General features: G+C 37.7%; 1 protein-coding gene across 2 annotated transcripts in view; it reads left to right on the plus strand.

Moving 5' to 3' along the window:
* Positions 1-24,627, plus strand: part of Prkg2 (protein kinase cGMP-dependent 2) — a 122,221-nt gene that overhangs the window by 65,594 nt on the left and 32,000 nt on the right. The window contains exons 9-14 of one of the 2 annotated variants that reach the window (XM_008835385.2): positions 2,237-2,305; positions 12,786-12,884; positions 14,811-14,964; positions 16,836-16,972; positions 19,832-19,921; positions 22,087-22,228. In XM_008835385.2, the coding sequence (XP_008833607.1) occupies positions 2,237-2,305; positions 12,786-12,884; positions 14,811-14,964; positions 16,836-16,972; positions 19,832-19,921; positions 22,087-22,228 (691 nt within the window). The remainder of the gene's footprint in view (positions 1-2,236; positions 2,306-12,785; positions 12,885-14,810; positions 14,965-16,835; positions 16,973-19,831; positions 19,922-22,086; positions 22,229-24,627) is intronic. The other variant, XM_029564627.1, reaches the window with a different exon arrangement.

Consider the following 24,627-nt stretch of genomic DNA (forward strand, 5'->3'; position numbering starts at 1 on the left):
TGCTTAAGAAGTGACTTGAAATTGATGTTACAACTAAATGGTTTAATTTCAGGTTTATGCTTAAAGAGAAAGAACAGTGTTTCTGCTCATTTATCTTGTTTGTAACTTTTGTCTAAGAAGCTTCAGTTCTGCTGATTTATATATAAGGTTTGCATAATTACAGAGCAAAAAATGTATTCAGAAATTACCTGAAGATACATTTGATTATTTAAAAGTCATATACCTCTTATTTTTCAAAGAAAGCTCAAGTACTAAAATTCAATAAATTAGGTTTTTAGCTATAATGTAAGCAATTTTAAAGTAGAATTTAAGGACAAGTTGCATTTTTTCCCCCGTTTTCTAGCTGGTAATGAACTTGCTTTGATAATAAGGAAATTATCTCTTTTTTTCATTGTCATATTGTGATATCATTATCTAAGACTTCCATGTATTTGTTCTTAACATTTGCAGGTTATTTTTCTCTTACCCTTCAGCAGAACTAAACCTCGAAGATTCACAGGACCTTATAAATGCAGTATAGATGTTACATAACTCTTGAAAGCAAGTGTGTTATCTGGTTTTGCTGGACCTAAAATAATTTATGCTGTGTGTTGTAGCTAAACAATTTTAATTATTTCCCTATCTATGTGAAATGTGCGGATTTATGTTTAACATAGACAGCCAACTCCCCAAAGCATTTGAAAACATAAAACTAAAATGAATGGGAAGAAAATTTGGAGACAAGTGCTTTTACATTTTTCTACATTTTTATGTTATCATATTTAGTGCCACTAACTGTAACTCTATATTCCTTCTATTTTATACATTTCTATGACTTGACACCAAATAGTCTCAGGGGTCCTTTTAGAATTTTATTTGCAAAAATAAATCTATGACATTTATATACAATTACTTTAAAGGAAATGTAAATACACATATGAAATTATAGTAGGTATAGAGAATAGCAGAGTAAAAGTCAAGAGACTGACATGTAACTTTACCTTAGCTATGGCCTTGCTCTCTCACAACTCACAAAACAAATAGTTGGTCCACAGTTCATGTCTGTGTCTGGGTCTACCTACCTGCTTCTGTTTCTCACAGTTTACCTCTACCTCCACCTCCACTTCTGTCTTTATCACTATCTTAAATTGCATGTGTAAATTGAACCAAAACTGTCCTGCTTCTGATTTAAAAGGCCTGCAGCAAAAGTATTTTCACTGGTAACTTTTGGAAGAGTCCTATAAACCAAGGACAGACTGTAAGCTATATGAATAAGTGTCTGGATACCAGCTAGAAGAACAGGAGACTTATCGGGATCGGAGGAGATGGGATTCCCGTGTTCTCTTTTCACTACTAAGGAAAAATGAGGGGCTCGGCATGACTGCTGTTTTGTGAAGTTGCCTGGAGCTATCCCTGTGATAAGTACTCCACATTTTGTGGGTACTTATGGGTCACTCTAAATGAATCTCTGAGTATTGAGTGCCATATGTATATACCTTTATTTAGTGTCTGATTTATAACTAATAATGTTAGAAAACTCATATGTAAGTTAAGTCCTTTAAAAAAGTACTTTACCTGATGCTTGACCCCTTGATACTCATTAGGAAATTAAATTTGCCATCAGATTATATATTCATCATATCTAAGGTATCAATTGTGGGATTCTATATTACATGTAAGGAAGTCAACTTCTAAGCATGCCAATTCATCATCAGTTGTAACACAGATACTAATTTCAGAGTTTTTTTTTAAATGAGAAACATTTTACATCCTATGACATGAAAGTATTTTAATATTATTCAGTTCATTGACTGATATGTTGCCACTGAAACATGATTGGATTTCATTCTTAGTCTATTGTATGAGAGTCACTTAACCATTTACCCAATACGTTTCTCAGATCAGTTGGTTCCTGTCTTGCCTTCTTATTAACTTGTTCTCCTTTGATGGGGGAGAGTGATTTTATTCTGGCTGTCACAAAACACAGAATGATGTTGCAATCACAGTTGGCGATTCCTCTGCGTTCCCAGTGCAATTAACTTTTCTGAATTCTGTATATACATAACCTTTATTGGGACACATTTCAAGTCCAGTTTTTAAAAGGTTGAATATAAAGTAAAATGTTTTCCTTAAAAAAAGGCAAACCTTGTAGTCTTTGAAAAGCTTAGCTAATGGTTGTGAATTCATCCAGAGTAGCAGATTCCCTAAGAAACTCAGACCTTTAATTTATAACTGACTTTCCTGTTTTTGTCCACAGTGATGATGTCAGGTCAGCTAATATTATTGCTGAAGAAAATGATGTTGCATGCCTGGTTATAGATCGAGAGTGAGTATCTTGATGTTGGAGAAGGCAGGTGCCTGCTACCTTTGAAGACTTGGCCTTCTGTTACTCCAAGGTCCTATCTGTTTTCACATTTATCACCACTTAGAAATGCTGGCCAATCCTCAGCTGCAAGTACATTCTATTAAAATTCATGAGAAGGAACTGGGCCTTCTGATCTGAATCTGCTTCAGCAGTGGCAGATGCTGGGAGGCTAAATATTTTGTGTGCAGAGTTTACACATAAATATTAGCAATAGACTGATTTAAATTCTGTATCTTTCAGAGAAATAAATTTATTAGTTCTTGTATGGATTTTTTCATACATAAGAAATTGTGAATAATTTCATCACATATTTCTAAAATGCTCTTAGTAGTCAAAAGAATTTATTATTTTTATTTGTGTGTGTGTGTGTGTGTGTGTGTGCGTGTGTGTGTGTGTGTGTGCCACATGTATGCAGGTGCCCGTGGAGGTTAGAAGAAGGCATCAGTATCCAATTTAGCTGGAGTTACAGGCTGTCATGAGCTACCTAATGTGAGTGCTGGGAACCGTACTTGGGTGCTCTGGAAGAGCAGCAAGGCCTCTTTACTGCAGCAGAGTCATCTCTCCAGGCCTGAATTCTCTCTTAAAACATAAAATAGTCATTAGCTAGTTCCAGAGATGCTTTAAAATTTATAGGAATTTATAACTGATATGTATCAATATTGCTTTCTTCTTTCTTGTTTTTTCAAAATGTCTTGCTTTGTACACCTCACTACTTCACACCCTATTTTTAATCTGACTCTTTTGATCTTTCAAAAGCCAGATAAACTTTCACTGGCTCTGTAAGTGCCAAGAAAGAAAATTCAAATATTCTAGAGCTGAGTCATTACCTGTGTATAGTCATAGTGTTGTAAAAGAAATAGAACATACTCCTATGAAATATTAACAAAAGCAATAAAATGATGAGAGATATCACAGGGAGAATATAGTTAATGCCTGATTGACTAGCATTCGCTGAACATAAAATCATAGACATGAATAGCTGGAAAGAATATTAAAACATTGAAACAATCTTTTTAAAATACTTTATTATTCTCATTTTATGTGATGAGTATATTGCCTGCATGTGTGTAAGTGCACCTGCGTTGTGCAGTGCCCAAGGAGGTCAGAAGAGGGATCTCTCTGGAACTAGACTTAAAGACAGTTGTTAGTTGTGCTGGGAAGCAAACCCAGGTCCTCTGCAAGAGCAACCAATGCTCTTAATCCCTGAGCCATCTCTCCAACCCTGAAATAATCTTTTTATCATGGAAAATTTCAAACACTAAAACAAGAATAACATCATGAACTCATAATGAGGCTAAGCAACTGTCACTGTCTCCTCTACCCCCAGTACCACTCCATATCCTATTTATACTATTTTCAAGGAAACTCTAAATATGCAATTATTTTATCTATAGATTTTTCTAGCATCTCCAAAAGCCAAATAATATTTGTAGGCCTTATGATCCTAATGTTAACATGTCTAAAAAGTTAGCTATAATTGTAATACCACTTAAAACTGTTTTAATTCTCCCCTACAGATAAGAAAAGCAAATCTCAAGTAGGTTACAAAAACTTCCCCTGCCTGTGCTGTGTGTGACTGAGCAGGGGCTGCTGCCAAGTTTGCTAATTCATTTTAGTAGTCTCTCTACCATGTCAGAAGGCTCCCATAGCTCCTACTCAGAAAAAGAGGGCATGTCTGCAGTTTGATGGACAAGGCTTCGTCTTATTTTTTTTTAATGTGGAAATAGTGCTTAAAACAGGACTTTTCTTTTTTAAAAGAAAGTTTATTGAGCTTTTATAATGTTATACAACAGTTCTTAATCAAATTTAGACCCCTCCCCATCCATGTTTCCCTCCCCATTCCTCATGTATTCTGCCATACACGTTAAGTCCTATCCAGTCAAGCATTTATACCCAGATATCCCTCAGTGTAAATTTGTCCACTGAAGTCTAGTCAGCCCATCTAGAGATCATATGTAAGGCATACTCTCCCTCATCTAGCACCACATCAGTCTCCAGTAGTTCTCAGTCTAGGGCCAGCTTGCTACCCACTTATTTCCACCCCTCTGGGCCCTTGTTTAATTGATTTGTCATGGGCCCTGTACTTGATGCCTCATTGCCACAAGTTCACATGTGCAAGCTTCCAGTGGCCTGAAAGTCTCTGCTTCCCTGTGTTCATGAACCAGCACTGGCTCTTACAATCTTTCTGCCCATTCTTCCACAATAGTCCCTGAGCTGTGGGTGGGTGAGGTTCAATATAGGAGTCCAATTCAAGGATACATACTCTGCAGTCTCTTGTTTTTTAAAGCTTGACCAGTTGTGGCCTTCTGTGTGCATCACACTCTGTTGTGTAGGAAGCTTTACTGGTGAGAGTTAAGGGATGCATTCATTTTGTCTCTACCCCTTGTTCGGCTATGTTCCATGAGCCTTAGTTGAAGAGGTTAATTGTAGATGTGTCACCTAGTACTTGGCATCTCTCAGGCATATATTCTCTGTGTCTGAGCGGTTGTGAAATTCTGCAGAATCCTCCATCTGTTGAAAAAAGGAGCTTCTTTGATGAGTGGTGTATGGTATGCTTGTCTGTAAATATAAGGATCCATATTTAGCATATGGTAAAAAATTTCATTGTTGAGAGATACGAAAGAGACTGGGTTTTCTCTAGGATCTATGTCCTCTCCTGCCATGTCTATTTGGCTGAGTTTACAGTGCCACTCATGAGTTCATTCCTGGTGAGAGGGCCTTAAGTCCAATTACATAGCTGTTGATTGCCCCTCAGATAACAGTGTCACTTCTGCACTGATAGAGGTCATTTGCTATACTGGTCATTATGCTTCTTAGGGTTTGGGGCTCGATTATACGTACCATTGATTGTTTTTCTCCCTTGACAGTTTGCATTTTTTCATCTAGCATTATGATAGCTAAACTTTGGGTAGATGGCTTCCAGGTCAGTTCCTGCTCCATTGCTCTAAGTACTCTATCTGAAGCATGTCCTGTCTTCAGCAGTAGAGTCTTACCTGCTACTTCTGGGAGATAATCAAGATGTTTGTCAATAGTCTGTGTTATTTTGGGAGTCTCCTAGACCACTCTCACTAACCATTCAAAGGGCAATATATTCTATCTGACACTGTTCTTTGCCAAGCAGTTCCCAGGTATACATATGCACTAACGTTTAGACACTGTATGGGCATTTCTTATGGGATTTGGGGGGTTTCCCTCTGGGTTTCCTAGCCCCCAAGATTCATTCATCTTTACTGTTGTTTCTCCCATCCAGCCTCCCTCCTCCCTCCTCAGTCCCAGTGCCCCCTATTATCCCCATCCTCCCCGAATAACACCCAGCTCCCATCATACCCCCTCTCCTGAATCCCCCCCCACAACTTGGGCCCCTTGAACGTCTCTCCCTCCTCTCCCCCTGTCAAACACACCCACTTTCCCCATCTCCCTCTTGGTAACATCTGTTCCCTACTATCACCCTTTTGGATCCTTCCTTTTCTTTTACCTCCATGTATCCTTTCCATTTTTCTGCCTCCTGGGGTTACATCCAAATATTTATATACTCACATATAAGGGATGTGCTACAATCTTCAAATGAGAGATAACATATTTGCTTTTCTGTGCTTGTGTTATTTCATTTACCATAACACTCTCTAGTTCCATTTATTTACCTGCAAATTTCATAATTTCATCTTTTCTTACTGCTGAGTAAAACTCCATCATGTAATTGTGCCACATTTTCATTATCCATTCATCAGTTGAAGGACATTTAGGTTGTTTCCATTTCTTAAGTATTGTGAAGAGAGCAGCAACAAACATGGATGTACAGGTATCTCTACTTTAGGATGGGTCCTTTGTGCCTATGCCAAGGAGTAGTGTAACTAGATTATATGGTAGGTTCATTTTTAGTTTTTAAGAGTTCTCCACACTGCTTTCCATCATGGTTACATGAGTTTGCAATCCCACCAGCAGTGAATGAGCGTTCCTCCTTCTCCACATCCTCTGCAGTATTTGGAGTCTTCTCTGCTCTTGATCTTAGCCAGTTCATCTGGGGTAAGATAAAATCTTTAAGTGTTTTATCAGCATTTCTTTAATGGTTAGCGATGTTTAGCACTTTTTAAGGTACTTCTTAGTCATTTTTATTTCTTCATTTGAGAACTCTCTGTTCAGGCCTATAGCCCATCTTTTTATTGGGTTATTTTCTTGTTTCTTTGCTTTTTGAGTTCTTTGTATATTCTGGATATTAATCCTTGGTTGGATGTGTAGCTGGTAAAGATTTTTTCCCACTCAGTGGGTTTCCTCTTCCTTTCTTTGGCTGTTTCTTTTGCTCTACAGAAGCTTTGTAATTTAATGAGATCCCACTTACGGTCTTTGATCCGTTTGGAATTGACAAGTGGCCCTGTCATTGTGCAGGGTGGAAGATAAGGGTTCAATTTCATTCTTCTGCAGGTGGAGATCCAGTTTTGCCAGCACCAATTATTGAAGATGCTGTCTTTCCTCCATTGTGTGTTCTTAGCACCTTTGTCAAGTATCAGGTGACTGAAATTGCATGTACTCATGTTTAGGTCTTCTGTTCCACTGATCTACGTGTCTACTTTTGTGCTGGCACAATGCTGTTTTTATGACTATAGCTTTGTAATATAATCTGAGTTCTGGTATGGTGATGCCCCAGTGGGTTTTTTTTGCCCAAGATTGCTTTGGCTATCCAGAGTCTTTTGTGATTCCATATTAATTTTAGGATTTTTTTTCAAGCTTTGTAAAGAATGTCATGGTATTTTGATTGGCATCGAATTTAATCTATACATTGGTTTTGGTAAGATGGTCATTTTCACAAGATTAATTCTATTAATCCATGAGCATAGTCTTTCATTCTCCTTGTGTCTTCCCCTATCTCTTTCTTTAGAGATTTGAAATTTTAATTGTAGAGGTCTTTAATGTCTTTGGTTAAGTTTATTCCTAAATATTTTATTTTATTTCAAAAACTGTGAATGGAGGTTTGCCTTGGATGCATTTTTTTTATTACTTACTATTGGTATATAGAAAAGCTACTGATTTTGTAACCTGCCACTTTACTGAAAGTATTAATCATTTCTAACAGTTTTTTAGTGGAATTCTTGGGATCTCTTATGTGTAATATATTATCTGCAACTAGAGATAATTTGACCTCTTCTTTTCCAATTAGTACTCCTTTAATTTCCTTCTCTTGTCTTAATTGCTTTTGCAAGTGTTTCAAGCACTATATTGAAAAGGAGAGAAGATAGTGGACAGTCCTGTCTGCTTCCTGATTATAATGGGAAGGCTTCCAGTTTTTCTCTGTTTAGAAAGATGTTGGCTATGGGTTTGTTCTATATAACTTTAGTTATGTTGAGATATGTTCTCTCTAGAACAGTTCCTTCTAGAACTTTTAACATGAATGCATGTTGGATTTTGTCAAAGGCCTTTTCTGCATCTATTGAGATGACCATGTTTGTCTTTAAGTCCATTTATATGTTTTATTACATTTATTGACTTATGTATGTTGAACCATCCCTGAATCTCTGGAATAAAGCCAAATTGATCATGGTGAATGATCTTTTTGATGTGTGTCTGTATGCAGTTCATGAGTATTTTTGATTATCTTTGCATCTATGTTAATTGAGGATATGGGTCTGTAGTTTTCTTTTTTGTTGTATCTTTACTTGGTTTGGTATTAGAGTGATACTAGCTTCATAGATGTAGTTTGGGAGTTCTCCCTCTGTATCTATCTTTTTGAATAACTTACACAGTATTGGTTTTAGATCTTCTTTGAATGTCTTGTAGAATTCTGCTGTAAATCCATCTGGGCCGGGGCTTTTATAAGTCAGGAGGTTTTGTATTAACGTTTCAGTTTCTTTATTTGTTATGGGTCTATTTAGGCCGTTGATGTCTTCTTGGTTTAGCTTTGGTGATGTCCATAGCTTTAGAAATTCATTCATTTCTTTTAGATTTTCAAGTTTAATGGAGTATAGATTTTTAAAGTATTCACTTTCCAATGTTCTGGATTTTTTTTTTTTGTTGTTGTCTGTTGTGGTGTTTCCCCTTTCATCTCTGATTTTGTTGATTTGGATTTGCTCTTTCTTTCTTTTGGTTAACTGGGATAAGGGTCTGTCCATCTTGTTTGACCTTTCAGAGAACCAGCTCTTAGTTTCATTGATTTTTTTTTTTTTTGCATTGCTTTCTTTGTTTCTATTTCATTGATTTCTGCTCTGATTTTTGTTATTTCTTCTCATCTACTAGGTTTGGGGTTCATTGGTTATTGCCTTTCCAGAGTCTTGAGTTGTACTGTTAAGTAATTTACATGTGCTTTTTCTGATTTTCTAATATAGGCATTAAGAGCTATAAAATTCCCTCTTAGGGCTGCTTTTAAGGTGTCCCAGAGGTTTTGTCAGATTGTAGTCTTATTTTCATTTAGTTCCAGGAATACTTTTATTTCTTAATTTCTTCATTGACCCATTCATCATTCAGGAGTGTGTTGTTTAATCTCATTGAGTTCATGTATTTACTAGAGCTTCTTTTGCTGTTGATTTTAAGCTTTATTGCACTGTGGTCTGATAGAATGCAATGGGATTATTTCAATTTTTTGTATTTGTTGAGATTTGTTTTGTCTCCCAGAATATGGTCAGTTTTAGAAAAACTTGCATGGACTGCTGAGTAGAAAGTGTATTCTTTGGTTCTTGGGTGGAATTTTCTTTAGATGTCTGTTAGGTCCATTTCATGTAATAGGCCATTTAATTCAGATTTCTCTCTGTTTATTCTTTGTCAAGTTAACCTGTCTATTGAAGATAGTGGAGTAATAAATTCACTTACTATTACTGAATTGGGGTTAGTATCTGTTTTATAGTCCTGGAGCCCCATTTTTATGAAATTGGGTGCTCCAGAGTTTGGTGCATATATGTTCAATATTGTAATATCTTCTGGTCAATTGTTCCTTTGATTAGAATGAAGTAATACTTTTTGTCTCTTCTGATGAGTTTTAATCTGGTCTGTTTTGTCAGATATTAGAATTGCAATACTTGGTTGCTTCTTAGAGCCATTTACTTGGAATATATTTTTCCATCATTTTACCTCAGATAGTGTCTATCCTTGAAGGTGAGATGAGATCCTCGAAGATAACAAAAAGATGGTTTTTCTTTTTGACAGGACTAGTCCTTTAATACATTATTTTAAACTCATAGGAAGTATTTAACCACTGTCATAACAATTTAATTGGACATGTATTCAAACAAAACCAAATCTCAATCTTTTTTTAATATACAAATATTTTTATTGAGCTTTTGTAATGTCATACAACAGTTCTTAATCAAATTTTGACCGCTCCCCCATTCATTCTTTCCCCATCCCCCCACCAGACCTCATATATTCCACCATACATGTTAAATCCTGTCCATTCAGAGATTTATACCCAAATGTCCTTCAGTGTAAATTTGTCCTCTGAGCTGTCGGTGGTTAAGGTTCAATGTAGCAGTCTTTTCCTACACTCCACAGGTCAGGAGCCAGTGGAGTGTGTGCTAGGGAGTTTAGTTAGTGAGGGTTTGGAAGCTAGTCCAGGGATCTGAGGGGGAAGAATTGGAGCCTGGCTGGCAGGGACAGGGTAGGGGTGGGTGAGAGGAATGGAAGAGAGATGCAGTGGGTGGGATCTGACTTACCAGAGTCCTAGATAGGAAGGTCTGGTTGGCTGCTGTGGAGCCAGAGAAGATGGTGGTGGTGGGGGCCAGGGGAGGGAGTAGGAGGGCAGAGTAGGAATTTAGCAATCAGCTAGTCATGGTTAGGAAACTAGGTAGGGTTAGGAAGCTAGTCCAGGGATCTGAGATGGAGGAATTGGGGCCTGCCTGGGTTTAAGGCTGGCAGGGGACAAAACAGGACTTTACTAAGCAAAGATAAAATGTAGACATCACTCCATGAGAAGTAAAAGAACTGCAAAGCAAAAGGATAGGGCTAGGAAGGTGAAGTGTGTTTCAATAAAAGTACTTTTGGATGCCAGTTGTCAAATGGATGAGGCATTGGCTCAGTATTGCTCCAACAATGAATTGTTTTTGAGTTCCTTAAAAATATATACATGTACTAAAGTTCATTAGCTGCAGTATAATTGCTCCAAAATGCCAGGACAAAATATATGATGGAAAGGAGGAAAAAGCTTTCCTTCTTCATCTCTGCTTACAAGCATCATATGTTTATATAGCAGCTTGTAATCCATAAAAATATGCAGCAATTTATGGGTGAGAGAGATTGACTATCAGGTACAACTAGATTGATGTTCAATGTGGATTTCTGGACCGTTGGGGTTCCTTTTTTATTATTGGCATCTTGTTTTGCTCTGAAAAGTATTCCAGTTTGGATGATGAATGATATGATCACCCCAATTATTAACACATGGAGTAGATTAAGCCCTTATAATATCTCTCACAGCCTTCTCTAGACCCTAACCATACTGATACTCACATTTTACTTTATTTAACATCTGTCTTGCCAATCTCCTGTAAGCTTTCTGAGCACATAAATATATCACTTGTACCTTGGGAGTGCAGTGCCAGCATCTGACATAGTCCACATGGGACATGCTTACCATATGGTGGCTTGGGTAGAGGAAGCCATCCCTACACTGAAATATAGTGACTGAATATCTGAAAACTCTGATTTCTTTCTTCCAATTTTGGAGTTTTAGCCAATTTTTAGAATGATTATGGTACAAGAAGGATAGAGTTTGAGTTACCTTTCCCATTTTGAAATTGTAATGAAGCAAGTGAAATAATTTATGGCAACTGCTCTAAACAAATGTCAACAGTTGCTGGTGACATCTCCATCAGATTGCTGAGACAAATCTCAAAGAATTGCTGCTTACTCCTTGGGCTATAACATCTGCAGAGATTTAAGTTGTTTGAAGTCAGCACTAGAGTGTTGTAGCTGTTGAAACATGGCTCTCAAGGTCAGTGAGCTGAGAACCTCAAGGGACCTGTGACACAAGTATCACCTCTGTGAAAAAACAAGATCTATTTACTACAGTCAATTAGTTTAGTAGCAAGAAAAATAATGAAGAGCAATAAGTAGGTCCAAAAGAAGTTTTTCCCTTATTTGAAAAAGTTAACTATTACAGAAATCAGAGCTTCTATGATAATATTGTCTTATGCCTTATTAGAGTTACCAAAGTTTAGTCTAAAGAACTGAGTCAAAAGAGGGGAGAGCATACCTGGATTGAAGCGTGGACACTCCTGTCCAATGTGTAACCTGTGCTAGGTAACATGAAGACTGATTTGTTGTTAGTTAAATGAGTGCAGAAGCAGTGAATTGTGACAGTACACTTTTGAAGTGGCACTAACTTATTAGTTTTAAGTGTTTTGAGGTGCATTTTCATTCTATCATGAATCCACTGACTATAATGTTATTGAAATGATTAAAGCATGGTCTTTATTTTCAAGGATACTATGTATAGTAGGGAAGAGAAGTGTCCTAATGTTTCCAAATAAGGTGGTGTGTAAGAGATGGGCATGGGGAAGTGCCAGATGTTTAATTGAGAAAAGAGTCCGTTCACTATTAGGAACAGGGGTTCTTCTTCCTAATGGGCAACAAAATGTGTGAGAATTCCCAGACAGAGGAGAGCAGAATGGGCGATACACAGCTGTGGTTCATGAGGACGAGGGAGGTCAATGGAAGACATTGACTGAGACTTAGAAAACTAAAGTTTAAAAAATGGATTTAGTTATGAAAGAACATGAAATGAGAATGAGCAGAGATGGAAGAAAGATATTTTGTTCCTGAGTTTTAAAATAAACAACCTAATTTAATTAAGCAAAGCTAGAACAGTCTGTAGCCCAGTACTGTCAACCCAGTAAGCACCATGTAAAATCTTTCCACTGTCTCCATAAAACGAACAAAAATAGGTTTCTGGTAAACCAGAACTGCAAGACAGAAATTCATAGAAAATGCTTTCTCACTGAGAATCTTTTTGCTTTAATTAACACAAAGGATCTGTTACAGAACTTCCAGAAACTAGTCATAATTATAGCAACTTGAATATTACATAAATTATTGAAAAACTATTTAAAATCCATAAATAACCATTCAAATCATGTGTGTGTGTGTGTGTGTGTGTGTGTGTGTGTGTGTATTTAAGAAAAATGTTGGGCAGAGAGATGGCTCAGTCTGTAAACTGCTTGCTGTGCAAGCGTGAAGACCCTCCAAGTTCCATCCCCAGAACCCACATAAAAACATTGGGTGTGGTGGCAGATGTCTGTAATCCCAGCCCTAGGGAAGTAGAGACAGTCATGCCCCTGGGGCTTCTTGACAAGCCAGCCTAGCACCTGACTAAAAACACCCAAGGTTGCCCATTGGCCTCCACACACACTACCTACCCCCACATGTATACACTTCCCACATAAACACAGAAAAGAAAAAGAAGAATATTAAATTGCCATGGTACCTTTACAACGGAGCATCTTATTTTATTTTATTTATTTAGAACATTCAACCAAACTGTTGGGACATTTGAAGAACTCCAAAAATACCTGGAAGGATATGTGGCCAACCTGAACCGTGATGATGAAAAAAGACATGCAAAGTAAGTAAGATAGCCCTTCCTCAGTCAGGCTGGCCTTTCTACAGTAGAAAAAGTTAGGACACCAAGTGTGATTTCCTGTGTGGTAACTTTCAATGTGAAAGTTACCAGAAAACTCTATAGATGCCACTTAATTACCAGAATGGAGAGTTTTTAAGTCTATAAGTATGTAACACTTTAAGTGATAAGTAGAAATTTTAGGGAGAGATTTCCTGAAAAGGGGAATACCTTACTAGTTTGGCTTGGTTTAAAAGGACCTGGTTACAGGTGAACAGTGGGGTTATAGTTTGAATTGTTCAGAAATTTACAGAGATATATTTGTGTATAGGTGGATGTTAAATAGTACTTCAAATGGAGTCATTGTGATCAGTTGATTTTCTATTTATAGGGAACTTTGATCAAATGATAATTATTTGCTAAACATTATAATTTTTAGTGTAAATTTTTTAGTGCTGAAGATTGAACCCTGATCTTTATATATACTAGGCAGATACTCTACCAGTCTGGTAAGCCCCAGCCCTTAAAACATTATTGAATTAAAATTTAAGCTTATACTCATGAGATAATGCTTTTGGAAATATACATTCAAATTCTGAAAAAACTAAATTTTGAGTTAAATCAGTACTGAATCTATACTTATTTTTCCTTCAAGGAATGCTTTTGAAATATTTGTGTCAAAGATCTTCTATAGCAACAGTTTATACATATATAACTCAGAACAGTAACTTTCAATTCAAAGACAAGGGGTATTTCCACACAACAATACTTAAATGTAAACTAAGAAATGTGTTTTCATGTTTTGTTCTGAGTAACCCATGAAAAGCTTCAAAAGTAGCAAAACATGGGAAAAATTTCCATTATGATTGTGACACCAAATTTTCTTCCCTTTTCCTTTCTTTGGAGGCTCCTTGCATGCCCTCCCAAGGGCCCAAGGCTCACAGACTAACATAAGGCCTTTCTAGTTTGAGTTTTGCATGGTCCTTTATGGTAGGGAAAGAGGGGATGACAGCTAACAACTGTCAGTAATTCCAGTTCCAGAGGATCTGACAGCCTCTCCTGTCCTCCTCAGGCATTGCACAACATGGTTGCACTTACCTACATGCAGGCAATACACACATATACATAAAAAAAATATATATATATATTTTCTTATATAGATCTCTCTATGGATCTATATCTATACCTATATCTATCTATATCTATATATCTATATCTATATCTATCTATCATCTATCTATCTATCTATCTATCTATCTATCTATCTATCTATCTATCATCTATCATCTGTCTATCATCTATCTATATCTGCATTGCATCCTGGCCGTTGTGCCTATGGCTTTTGCACCCTGCCCACAGCCTCCATTAGCTTTCATGGTCTCATCCCAGGTCTGTAAAAGCCCCACCTTGCTTCCACGCTTGTAGGACGTCCCCGCCATTCGCCCCAGCTGGCCCCACACTTCATCTTCTGGTTCTAACCTCGCTGCCGCTCCTCTACTGGTGGGTAGGCGCTAGCCTTTCTCCCAGGGTGCCGTGCTCTCGCCCATCGCTCACGCTTTTTGGAAGAATGAGAGGTTTCCTGGCTCCTATGACCTTCTCTTACTAACCAGTGGAGAGAGTGACTATATTAATAAAAGAAAGTTATACTGACGCCTTTTCTGGGTTATTTACAAACAACATTATTGAGATATATTTCAAATGCTTCAAAATTCCCTCATTTTACCTCTTAAAAAATTCACTTAACTTTTGCCTATTCATGTGCAATGTGGCCCATATTCTACTGTTTTTTCTCCAGAGATGTGTTTGAATCTGCTCTTACTGAAGCCGAGGTAGTCTTTGTGGCAACTATGTGATAGTCTGTGACAGAAATGAGAGTCCTTGAGTGGAATTTGGGAATGGCTCAGGGGTGTGATGTTTAACTTCTCTCTTCAGGCGTTCCATGTCTAACTGGAAGCTGTCAAAAGCACTTTCTCTGGAGATGATTCAGCTGAAGGAGAAGGTGGCAAGATTTTCCTCATCCTCCCCATTCCAGAACCTTGAGATTATCGCAACACTGGGCGTTGGTGGGTTCGGAAGAGTTGAGCTTGTAAGGGGTTTACGTTTCAAGCATCTGAGAGAAGCTTTTTGACGTTTTTGTTGTTTTGCTTTGTGTTCCAGCTTGTCTTGGAGGAATGTGTGAATTGTTTTTGCTATCTAAAATGATGTTTAGAACTGAAATAGAGAAACTAAAATTTTCAGTCTGAAATAGAGAAACTGAAGTTTTCAGTCTGGTGTATAGTGGCTGGTCTGTGCTAGTAAGTAGAATAATAATTAGCTGCCCTATCAAGCTCATTACATCACCACATCCTTTCATGACTTCTTTTCTTGCTATTAATTATTGAAGAATGTGCCAAGTAAGCATTCCCAAAGATTATGAAATAAAATATTGTATTTCTTAGCAGAAAATTGTATGTAAATAGATACATATATTCACAACACATTAACTCTGTATGCTAAAGAAAAGGCGAATGTGGCCAGTTGACATACCACGGAAATGGAATCTTTAATGTTGCAGCTATATTTTTAAGCACATCTACCTCCACTTTTGTATTTCGCTTCCATTACCCTATTTTTGGGTTGCTTAAAATTTTCCATCAGAGAAAAAGGAAAGATGAGGGCAAGAAATGTTTGAAGAGCAGCCTTCCACTGTGCTCAGGACAGCTGGAAGCCATAGCCCGGTTCCAGTGATCTTCCTCATCACTACCTGTCTGTGCTTAAAAATCAGCTTCCACAGAGTAGCAGAAGTGGTACTGCCAGATCAAGTGCTCTGAGGAAACTTTGGCATGGACATCTGTGACCTTATTGGGTGCAGATGGCCCTGAGCCTTTGGCAATGACCAAGTCCTCCTTTGCCCATCACATTTTTAACAATTCACTGTGCACTGACCACCGGGAACTGTGTCGATGCCTTTGTCTGCCGGATGGCTGGGCCCAAGCAGCTCTGAATTGCTGCCATAGACCCGGGTATCACACAAGACACCTGTGCCAGAACTCATCTCTGATGGGTGAAGGGGAAACAGTTTCTTAATAGGGCAAAGAATATTTATAGCATTTCTTATGCTCTTTGTGGCTATTCACCCACGCTGGTATTTTCTACCAAAGAATACAGTGAAAGGATTGAATTAACAGTGCCAAAACCACTTTCTTAGATGAGAGTAAAAGAAGCAGTATTTTTACCTTTGATTTTAAATCCATAGGTATTACCAGTGGTAAACATGATCAAAATATGAGGCACAGCCATTTCCACTTACTAGCCAGTAGTGTCTACTTATGGGGTTTTACACCTATTAGAACAAATACTTATTTTAAGTCTTAATTTCCTTTTAAGGAAAAATTCTTATTTTTACACACAGACTAGCACACTCTCACTTTCCAATAAAAATCTCTACCCTGATGGAAATGCCCCACCCTCTGTGCTCTTCTGTAAGTAGATGTGCCATTTGATCTTTGGAATTTGGCTAATAAAATTGAGGAAATGAATATCTACTTTTAATTAAGTTAAATTTAAATAACCCCATGTGAATAGTAGGTGCCTTACTGAATAGTACAGATATCGAATTTGATAGATTTTTCTTTGAAAATTAGAAGTGATTATTAAGAACTACAAAGTTGTGGCAATTCTTATCAAAGTAGTTTGCATTGCACAATCAAAACTGAATATATTTCTATAAATTAAATTTAACCAGCCTTTTTCTTATTTTAATACAAAAATTTAGGACCAGGTTATATGGAATATTTTGGAAATAATAGGTTGGAAGTTTACAAACTTAAATGAAACTCAGTTCTAGACTGATATTTAAGTGTGAAACAATTTAACTCTCATCAGTTAAAAATGTGATATATATATATATATACACTTATAATACATTGTAGATTTTTGGAGTGAGTTAATTGCGGGATCTTTCCATTTCCCACATAGGTTAAGGTTAAAAATGAGAATGTTGCTTTTGCTATGAAGTGTATAAGGAAGAAGCACATAGTTGACACGAAGCAACAGGAGCATGTCTACTCAGAAAAGAGGATCTTGGAGGAGCTGTGCTCTCCATTCGTTGTAAAGTAAGTGAGCTGCTGGCATCCCAAAACTTAGCTTTTGTTTTAGGTTCATCTTTGAGCAGTTCTGTGTAAGACAACAAAGGATGGGGAGGGTGGAGGTACCACTCTGATTCTCCAATGGGATATGCGGTTAGAGTTTCCAGTTGCTCATATCTAGGGAAAACCTCACAAACAGAAGTGAGTGTGTGTGTGTGTGTGTGTGTGTGTGTGTGTATGTGAGAGAGAGAGAGAGAGAGAGAGAGAGAGAGAGAGAGAGGAGATTATGGAAGAAGAGTTTGAATTAATTGTTCTACCCAAAGCTAATGCAGAATTTGGGAATAAGGAAGAAAGCATCGGCACTGCTCGGAGTGGGCAGATGCTGAATGTGTAAGAAGTGGCATTGGGTACATGTGGGCGACTAAAGCGAAACATATTTAGTCCTGGCAATGCCAAACTACAAACATAACCATCTCCTAATAGATATTCTTTATTCCCTGTACTTATTTCCAGATTGGGTGACACTGTTCTAGGCCATCACCATCTTTACTTGTATATTCATGAACTACTGCTATAAACCAGCTTAAATTTTTATGGACTTCTTAATGACACTTCAGTGTGGTTTCAGTGACTTTGGGGTGATACACAGCCTAGAAGGAAGAGAATTTACACTACTTGATGAAGTGCCTTGAGAGAACTTTCCTGCCTATACACATTCCCAGGTGTATCTTTATTCAGTGTTAAAAAAAATTCTGATCCTAGTCAAGCTGGCAATATTTCCAGAATCTTCCAAAGATTCTGTAAATCTTCGTTTTTCCAGAATTCCCCTTTAAAATTAGTATTTCACTTGAGGAGGAAGCATGGAAATTTACATCATGCTAATTAGTAGAGGTGATAAACATTACCATTGAAATCTACTCGATGACTTTATAGATATACACAGGTGCCAAGGATCCAAGTGCAACCGATTATGACTAGTAATAATCAGATACATACAGATTAGAGATGCATGTGCCAGCATCTCAGTGTTAGTAGCAAAAACAATGAGTCTTTCTGCAAGGAACAATATATTCTAAAATGAAATGGAGATCTTTTTTAAAGGTTAAAAGACTCATTCAATTTTATGTCTTACAGGGCTTATACTGAGTTCAACATTGCATGACTGTATTAACTGTGAACATAGAAACTTTTAACCACTTGCGAAAGAGATGTACTCTTGCTCGGGACTGTGTCACTGAATATGTTAATGCTGTAGTGAAATGCTTCTTCTAATCATGTAGTTATTAAAAATTAAAAAAAATGATTTAAAAATTAGTATTTCACTAGTGAATTATGATGGATGACTTTAGGGTTGCATTCATTTTTGCATTGTTAATTTCTTGCAAAGTGCCCACCATACAGCATGGTGCTGATAAAATTTAGAATATTAGAGAAAACATTTACCGTATTGTGAGATTAACATGTTCAGGTCAGTCTTCTAAGAAATAGAAGGGACTGGGTGGGGAAAGATTATACTCATTGTCTATTATGAGAATCAGATGAATCAGAAATGTACATATATATTTTTCAGTATTTATTTATCATCAATAATCTATAAAAGTATATTCAATATGCAAACTGATGAATTATATACATATATATACATTTTATAAAATGAGAAACAAAGAGGAAGCTGAAGTTGTATAAGCAATGGGTGAGCAGGTGTCCCATGTGGGCTGTGGCTCTGAAGCTCATCCTCTGAAACACTTTAATTTTTTGGCCTGCCTGGAACTCATTATGTGGCCCAGGACAATCCTGAATCCACAGTAATCTTCCTACTCCTGAGTGGTGGGATTATAGATGTGTGCAATCATGCCAAGCTTCTGAACAAACCACTCGCTAGAGTTTCTTGTGCCTGTACTTGATCTGGCTGCTCTCCTGCCAGCTTTAATTTGGGCGTGGTGCTACAGAGAACAGAGACCTCTCAAACATTAAGCACCAGAAATTGTTTTCACCCAGTGTTCAGTATGGTACATTGCCCAGGCATCACACCAAGACGGAGGCTCCCCTTACCTTAGCTTCGATCAGCTTCGAGTGTGGTGTCCTGTTGAGCATAATACTTCAGTCCTTCCCAGGTATTGTTCATAATGATCAGAGCCACTTCACTTAGCATCCCCTTTCAAGGGATAACCAACTGCAGCATAACACATAAGTGCCAAGCACCATTATGTTGAAGGTGGGAACTTTATTGAAATTATATTATGGAATAAGCCTATCCAGGCTGCTACCCCTATTTGTTTTTGCCAGCCACTCCCCACTAGATTTGCTATTTAAAAATCTCTGTCTCAGAGTCTAGTTCCAGTATTAGCTAACCAGTTAAGGGACATACAACATGTGTATAATTAACTATTATGCAAAGCAAATATTAAGGTGATGCATGTGCAGGCTTGTGGCTTTGGGGAGGAAGGAGAGGCCCTGTTTAGTAGAAGAAATAATAAGCTAGCTTATTTATTATTATGTTTTGAGACATGGTTTCACTGTAGCCACAGCTGACCTGGAAGTCACTATGTAGACCAGCCTGACCTCGATCTCAAAGAGATCTGCCCGCCTCTCTCTCCCACAAGCCGAAATTAAAGGTGTGCACCATCACACCTGGCTAATGAGCCACCTTATTGAGAAAGTGGCCTTGGAGCTTAGCCTTCCAGGATGACTTTTACAGAGAAGTAGAGGTAAGGAAGTTCAGTCTGTGGGCAGAAATGATCAAAGAGGATTTGGTGAGGAGACCAGGGAGCTGTAGGATATTAGTGGAAATGGGAGTCATTGTTCAAAATGTTACTGATGACAATCTTAACTTTAAAGAGTTTTAGAACTATATTTCTAATCATATGTTTTCATCTGTCTCTACAGATTATATCGTACTTTCAAGGACAATAAATATGTATACATGCTTCTGGAGGCCTGCTTAGGTGGGGAGCTATGGAGTATATTAAGGGACAGGTAATGGAAAAAAGTTACAAGCAATCACTTCCATCAACTCACATATGATCTAGAGCAGAAAGGACGATACTAGGGAAAGAGTATAAGAAAATAAAGTAATAATCATTGCATATTATTACCTAACATTATGCACCCTCTGAAGTGCATAATGAATTGAAGAATCTGAAGCTTAGGGCAGGTATGACATCTAAGGCCATGTGGTTAGCAGAGGCAGGCCCTGGTCAGACTCAAATGTTTCTCATTCCAAATACTGAAAAGCAGGTGTTGTGGGAAGTGGTTAGATCCTCACCCAAAAGTGGAGTTAGATGTCTACAAAGGTTTAATTTCACTCAGAGTGGTTTTGATGCAATCAACATAACAGATAAGTGCCAAGCACCATTATGTAGAAGGCACCATAATGACAGTTTGGGGGTTTTTAGATAACACAGATTTTTTTTTTCTATCTAAAAGATGATAAAAGTCTAAACTTTAGAAAAATGTTTAGAGTTTATCTGGAAAGTTGCTATATAAAAATATTTTACTTTTACAAAAGTTAAATAATTGCAAAGAAGTTGGAAATTTGTAATTAAATGGCAAATCAGAGGAAGAGTGTGAACTTTCAAGATGACAAAGATTTGGAGAGGCAGAGAGCTGGGAAAAGACAAGGCAGGAATACCGCCTGGTGGATATGGAGAAGGAAGTGTGTAGAATAGATGAGGACAGCCAAGGAGGACCTGGGAGGGTGTGTTGCATTAGATCAAGGGAGCTACTGACAGGCAGATGTTTGTGCATTCTTCCTGGGGCAGTGCAAGAGACAGTGACGTGAATGGACCAAAAATGTTGTGTCCTAATATCACCTGCAATGATTCATTTCACCTGGGGTGCGGGTCCAATATATCATTTGTTTAAGTGGTTCTCAGTGCACTCGTAGCTCAGACGTACCGAGCTAAGAAAGAAAAGAACATTTAGCACCTAAGCAGATGTATGTTGTGCTAAGAACATATTGTTGTATTTGAACTGGGAGAACCAGGAAAAGGAAGAGACACTCAGGATGCCCATAAAAGCGTTACCGTATTGCATCTTTGCTTCACTGGGGAAATCTGCTTACGAAATCTGTGTCTATTTAGACAAGGAGGTCCTCTTACCTGCTAGGTACTGTATTTACCCTGAGAACAACCCTGTTATATAAGTAGCAAAACCATCTGGGAGGCATTGTTCTCCAGGCTCAGGACATTTGAATCACTTGCCTAAGGATATGGTGAGTGAAGAAAGCAGGAATCAAAGTAAGTTTTTTATCCAAAGTCATACCCTTCAGTTATAAAATGTGGAGACTCACTACCACATTAAAAAAAGGAGAACAATCTGTGTATAAAACTTTATACCATACAGGGGAATTCTACTAGAAGATCAAAGGGCACAAAACAGGAATGATTGAATTCCTGTATTGCATTCCTCTTTCTTCCTGACTTCCTGCTTTGTGCTGTACAAACAGGAATGAAAATGATCACGTACACCGTTTTTAGTCAAGCAATGAATATTGAAATTTGGTCCAAGCTTTCCATTGAAATAGTTGCATATTTCCAGAATATGCCACAGTTTTCTAAAAGTCTTTGTTTTCTTTTTTTCTATATTTTTATAGGTTCATATATGATTACTAGGAAGAATTGCATAAATATGGATATTTTAAGGTTAGCGAGTAGTTGTATCTTGCATTCCATGTTCCTGTCAATTCCTTCATGATCAGTACATAGTCTAATCCATTTACAGTGTAAAATGTATTTTAATGTTAGTATTGGCATAGGCTCATGGGTAAAGTGCTTGCTGTGTAAACATGAGGACCTGAGTTTGACTCTCCAGAGTTCACATAACCTGGAGGGGGTAGCACCCACCTGTAATCCTCCTACAAGATGGGAGGTAGAGACAGGGGAATCCTGGAAGCTTGGGAGCCAAGCCAGTACACAACAGCAGACAACAAAAACAAGACCCTGTCTCGAACAAGGAGGAAGATGGGGACTGACACCTAAGGTTGTCCTCTGAGACCTCCACATGTGCACCGTAACACACACATCCCACACATACACACAAACACTGACATCTTGCAAAATTACTAACAAAATAAAAGAGTCATAGAATAGCACCAAAGACATGTATCCAGAGTGCTAAGAAGAAAAATGATGTCATTGCAGAGGCAGCTTTGATGAACCCACCTCCAAATTCTGTGTTGCTTGTGTGACAGAGGCATTTGACTACCTGCATCGACTAGGCATTATCTACAGAGACCTGAAGCCAGAAAACTTAATTCTAGATGCTGAGGGCTACCTAAAGTTGGTAAGACAATTTCTCCTACTTATATTATCACATAAGATATTCCTAGAATAAAGTTCTGCTGTGTTTGCAGTTTTTGTTTTAATTTTGTACAGCTGCTGTTTTCACTCTGGGGGACATAGCCCTTCAAGACAGAATGCTCAATACTGTGAGCAGTGTTGTGTGTACTTTCTATTTCAGCGATATCTGTGATTCTCATTGAAGACTCATGATAGAAAGCCTTTAAAATTGGTTATTGTTAGGATTCTTTAATATCTTTAACTCTGTTTTGTTTGGTGCTACGTGGAGGAACTGGCTGTCCCAAGATGTCAACTGTCTACATTGGGAGAGAAGATAAATGCATGGCCCTCAGTAGCTAGTTTTTGAACTCTTTCTAGTTGTTCTAATAGATGTTAAGGGTTCAGTATTTCATGAGACTATAGGCTCAATGAGAATAGACTTTCCTTGCTATCCATCTCTGTGATCCATAAATATCTAATAGGAATCCCTTGCTTATCACATAAAACAATAAAAACCTAGCACATGAACTTCTTTCAGTGAGAAACTGTAATATAACTTGATGTTCAAAATGAGGAAAAATCATGGTACTTTGGATCGCAGGAGGGAAGCCTGCAGGATGCGAAACCAAGACAGCTTTCCTGGATTCATTTTGATAGTTCCTCAAGACATTAAATCGTCTCCGAACTTAACCTTTGAAAAGATCTTGTTATTCACCTCAGAGCTTTTATGTAAGGAAATAATATTGTTTTATTATCAGTAATTATGTGTAGATTCTGTGCTAAAACTTTAACAACTAATCTATTCAATAATGTATAAAACAGGTTTTATCATCCACATGGTATAATTGTGAAACAGCCTGAATGATTAAATTTTTTATATTTAATTGCTAAGAAATCTTTTCCTATGGAGTAAAATAAAAGCCCTTTCATGTGAAATCTGGCTTACTTCCAAGAAGCATTTTTATCCATTAAGCTTTATTTTATCCATGAAAGACAGCTTTGAGAACTGGTGAGGTGCTAGCACAAGGCTTCAATCACTCCCCTTATTCACAATTCCTGCATTGATTATGCCTCCTACAGCTCTTTAGGGAAACTCTTTGGAATATTCTAGAAGAAGAAAAAACTATCATGAGGGTTGAAGGCTATCCATTAAATTGATCTCATTTTTTTCAGAGTTGTTTTTCCAAAAACTCAGATAGCATATTTAGTATTTATAGGTGTAGAGGTGAGCGACTTTCCATCATCCTGTTCATTTATTTGACAATCAATAAAATGAAGAGTAGAAACTAGAGGGTCCAGATATTTAAAAAGCAAATGCTTACTATTTCAACTTTCAACTATATATTAATCTAGATACCCTGAAATGCTTTCACTACAAAATATTTGAAAATACCAGGTAAGACATGAAAAAGAGTATTAGAAATATATGGCTGCATTTGTAAGAAAACGTGGGGGTTTCCACAGGCTGGAAATCAGCTAGAAAAGTAATGGATGGTGGTGATCAAGCTCTGAAGGGCTGCAGATGCATAGTGATTGTCTCACATGTGCAAAGCCCTGGGTTCAGTTCTTGGCACTAATATCCAAGCTCCTGTCATGTATGTATCAGCAACTCTGAGTGGGCTAGAGGTTTGATTTAGTAGCTATGTCATCAAGGAACAGGTGATCAAATTTTAGATGTGCTCATTGTGGGAAAATGAACTAGACAGAACCAGGAATCACACAGATTAAATTCTAGAGAAGAGGGAAAAAATGAAACAGATATTAGATTTATAAAGCCAGCAAAGGCAAGGAAACAGGCTTTTCTCATTATTTGCTCTTGGAAAAGGAGTAAAAACAAAACTCTCCTCTAAGAATTCTTGGTCACGAACTGGTCTTAGTGGAGTTTGGGTGCAGTCATCAAGGATGGAAAAACCCAAGCAAGAATTTAGATGAAAATGGACCAGTGCTGGTAGCATGCCTGAATTCCTAAGTATCACTGTGTAGTTTCCTTAGAAGATAATGCTGTCAACTCAGGACACAGAAAACTCCTAGAGACAAAGTTCCAGGAAAGACAAGCTTACATTAAAAAACATATTAATAGCATCACGCAAAATGTCCTGTAATGGTGGTGGGTCATCTGAGCTCTTGATCAGGGAAGCCAAGGTGACCCCACCAGATGGACTTGAACCAGTGTCCAGTCTATAAAGAGGAGGGTCAACACGGAGGAATCATTTCCTCCATGCTTCCAAGAGAAGCCAACAATGGTCGAGCAGGACCTTTGACTTATCTTCACATAGATGGAACTGGTAAAAGAAAGGAGCCAGGGGCTCCTCCCAACCCCATGGGACCCCTGAGGAACAGATCCTCTAACGACCTCAAGAGTAAAAACAAATCAGTTTATCTGGTCCAATTGTATGTCCTTAA

This window comes from Nannospalax galili, unplaced genomic scaffold (genome assembly GCF_000622305.1).
Source record: "Nannospalax galili isolate Female #2095 unplaced genomic scaffold, S.galili_v1.0 scaffold277, whole genome shotgun sequence".
Taxonomy (NCBI): Eukaryota; Metazoa; Chordata; class Mammalia; order Rodentia; family Spalacidae; genus Nannospalax; species Nannospalax galili.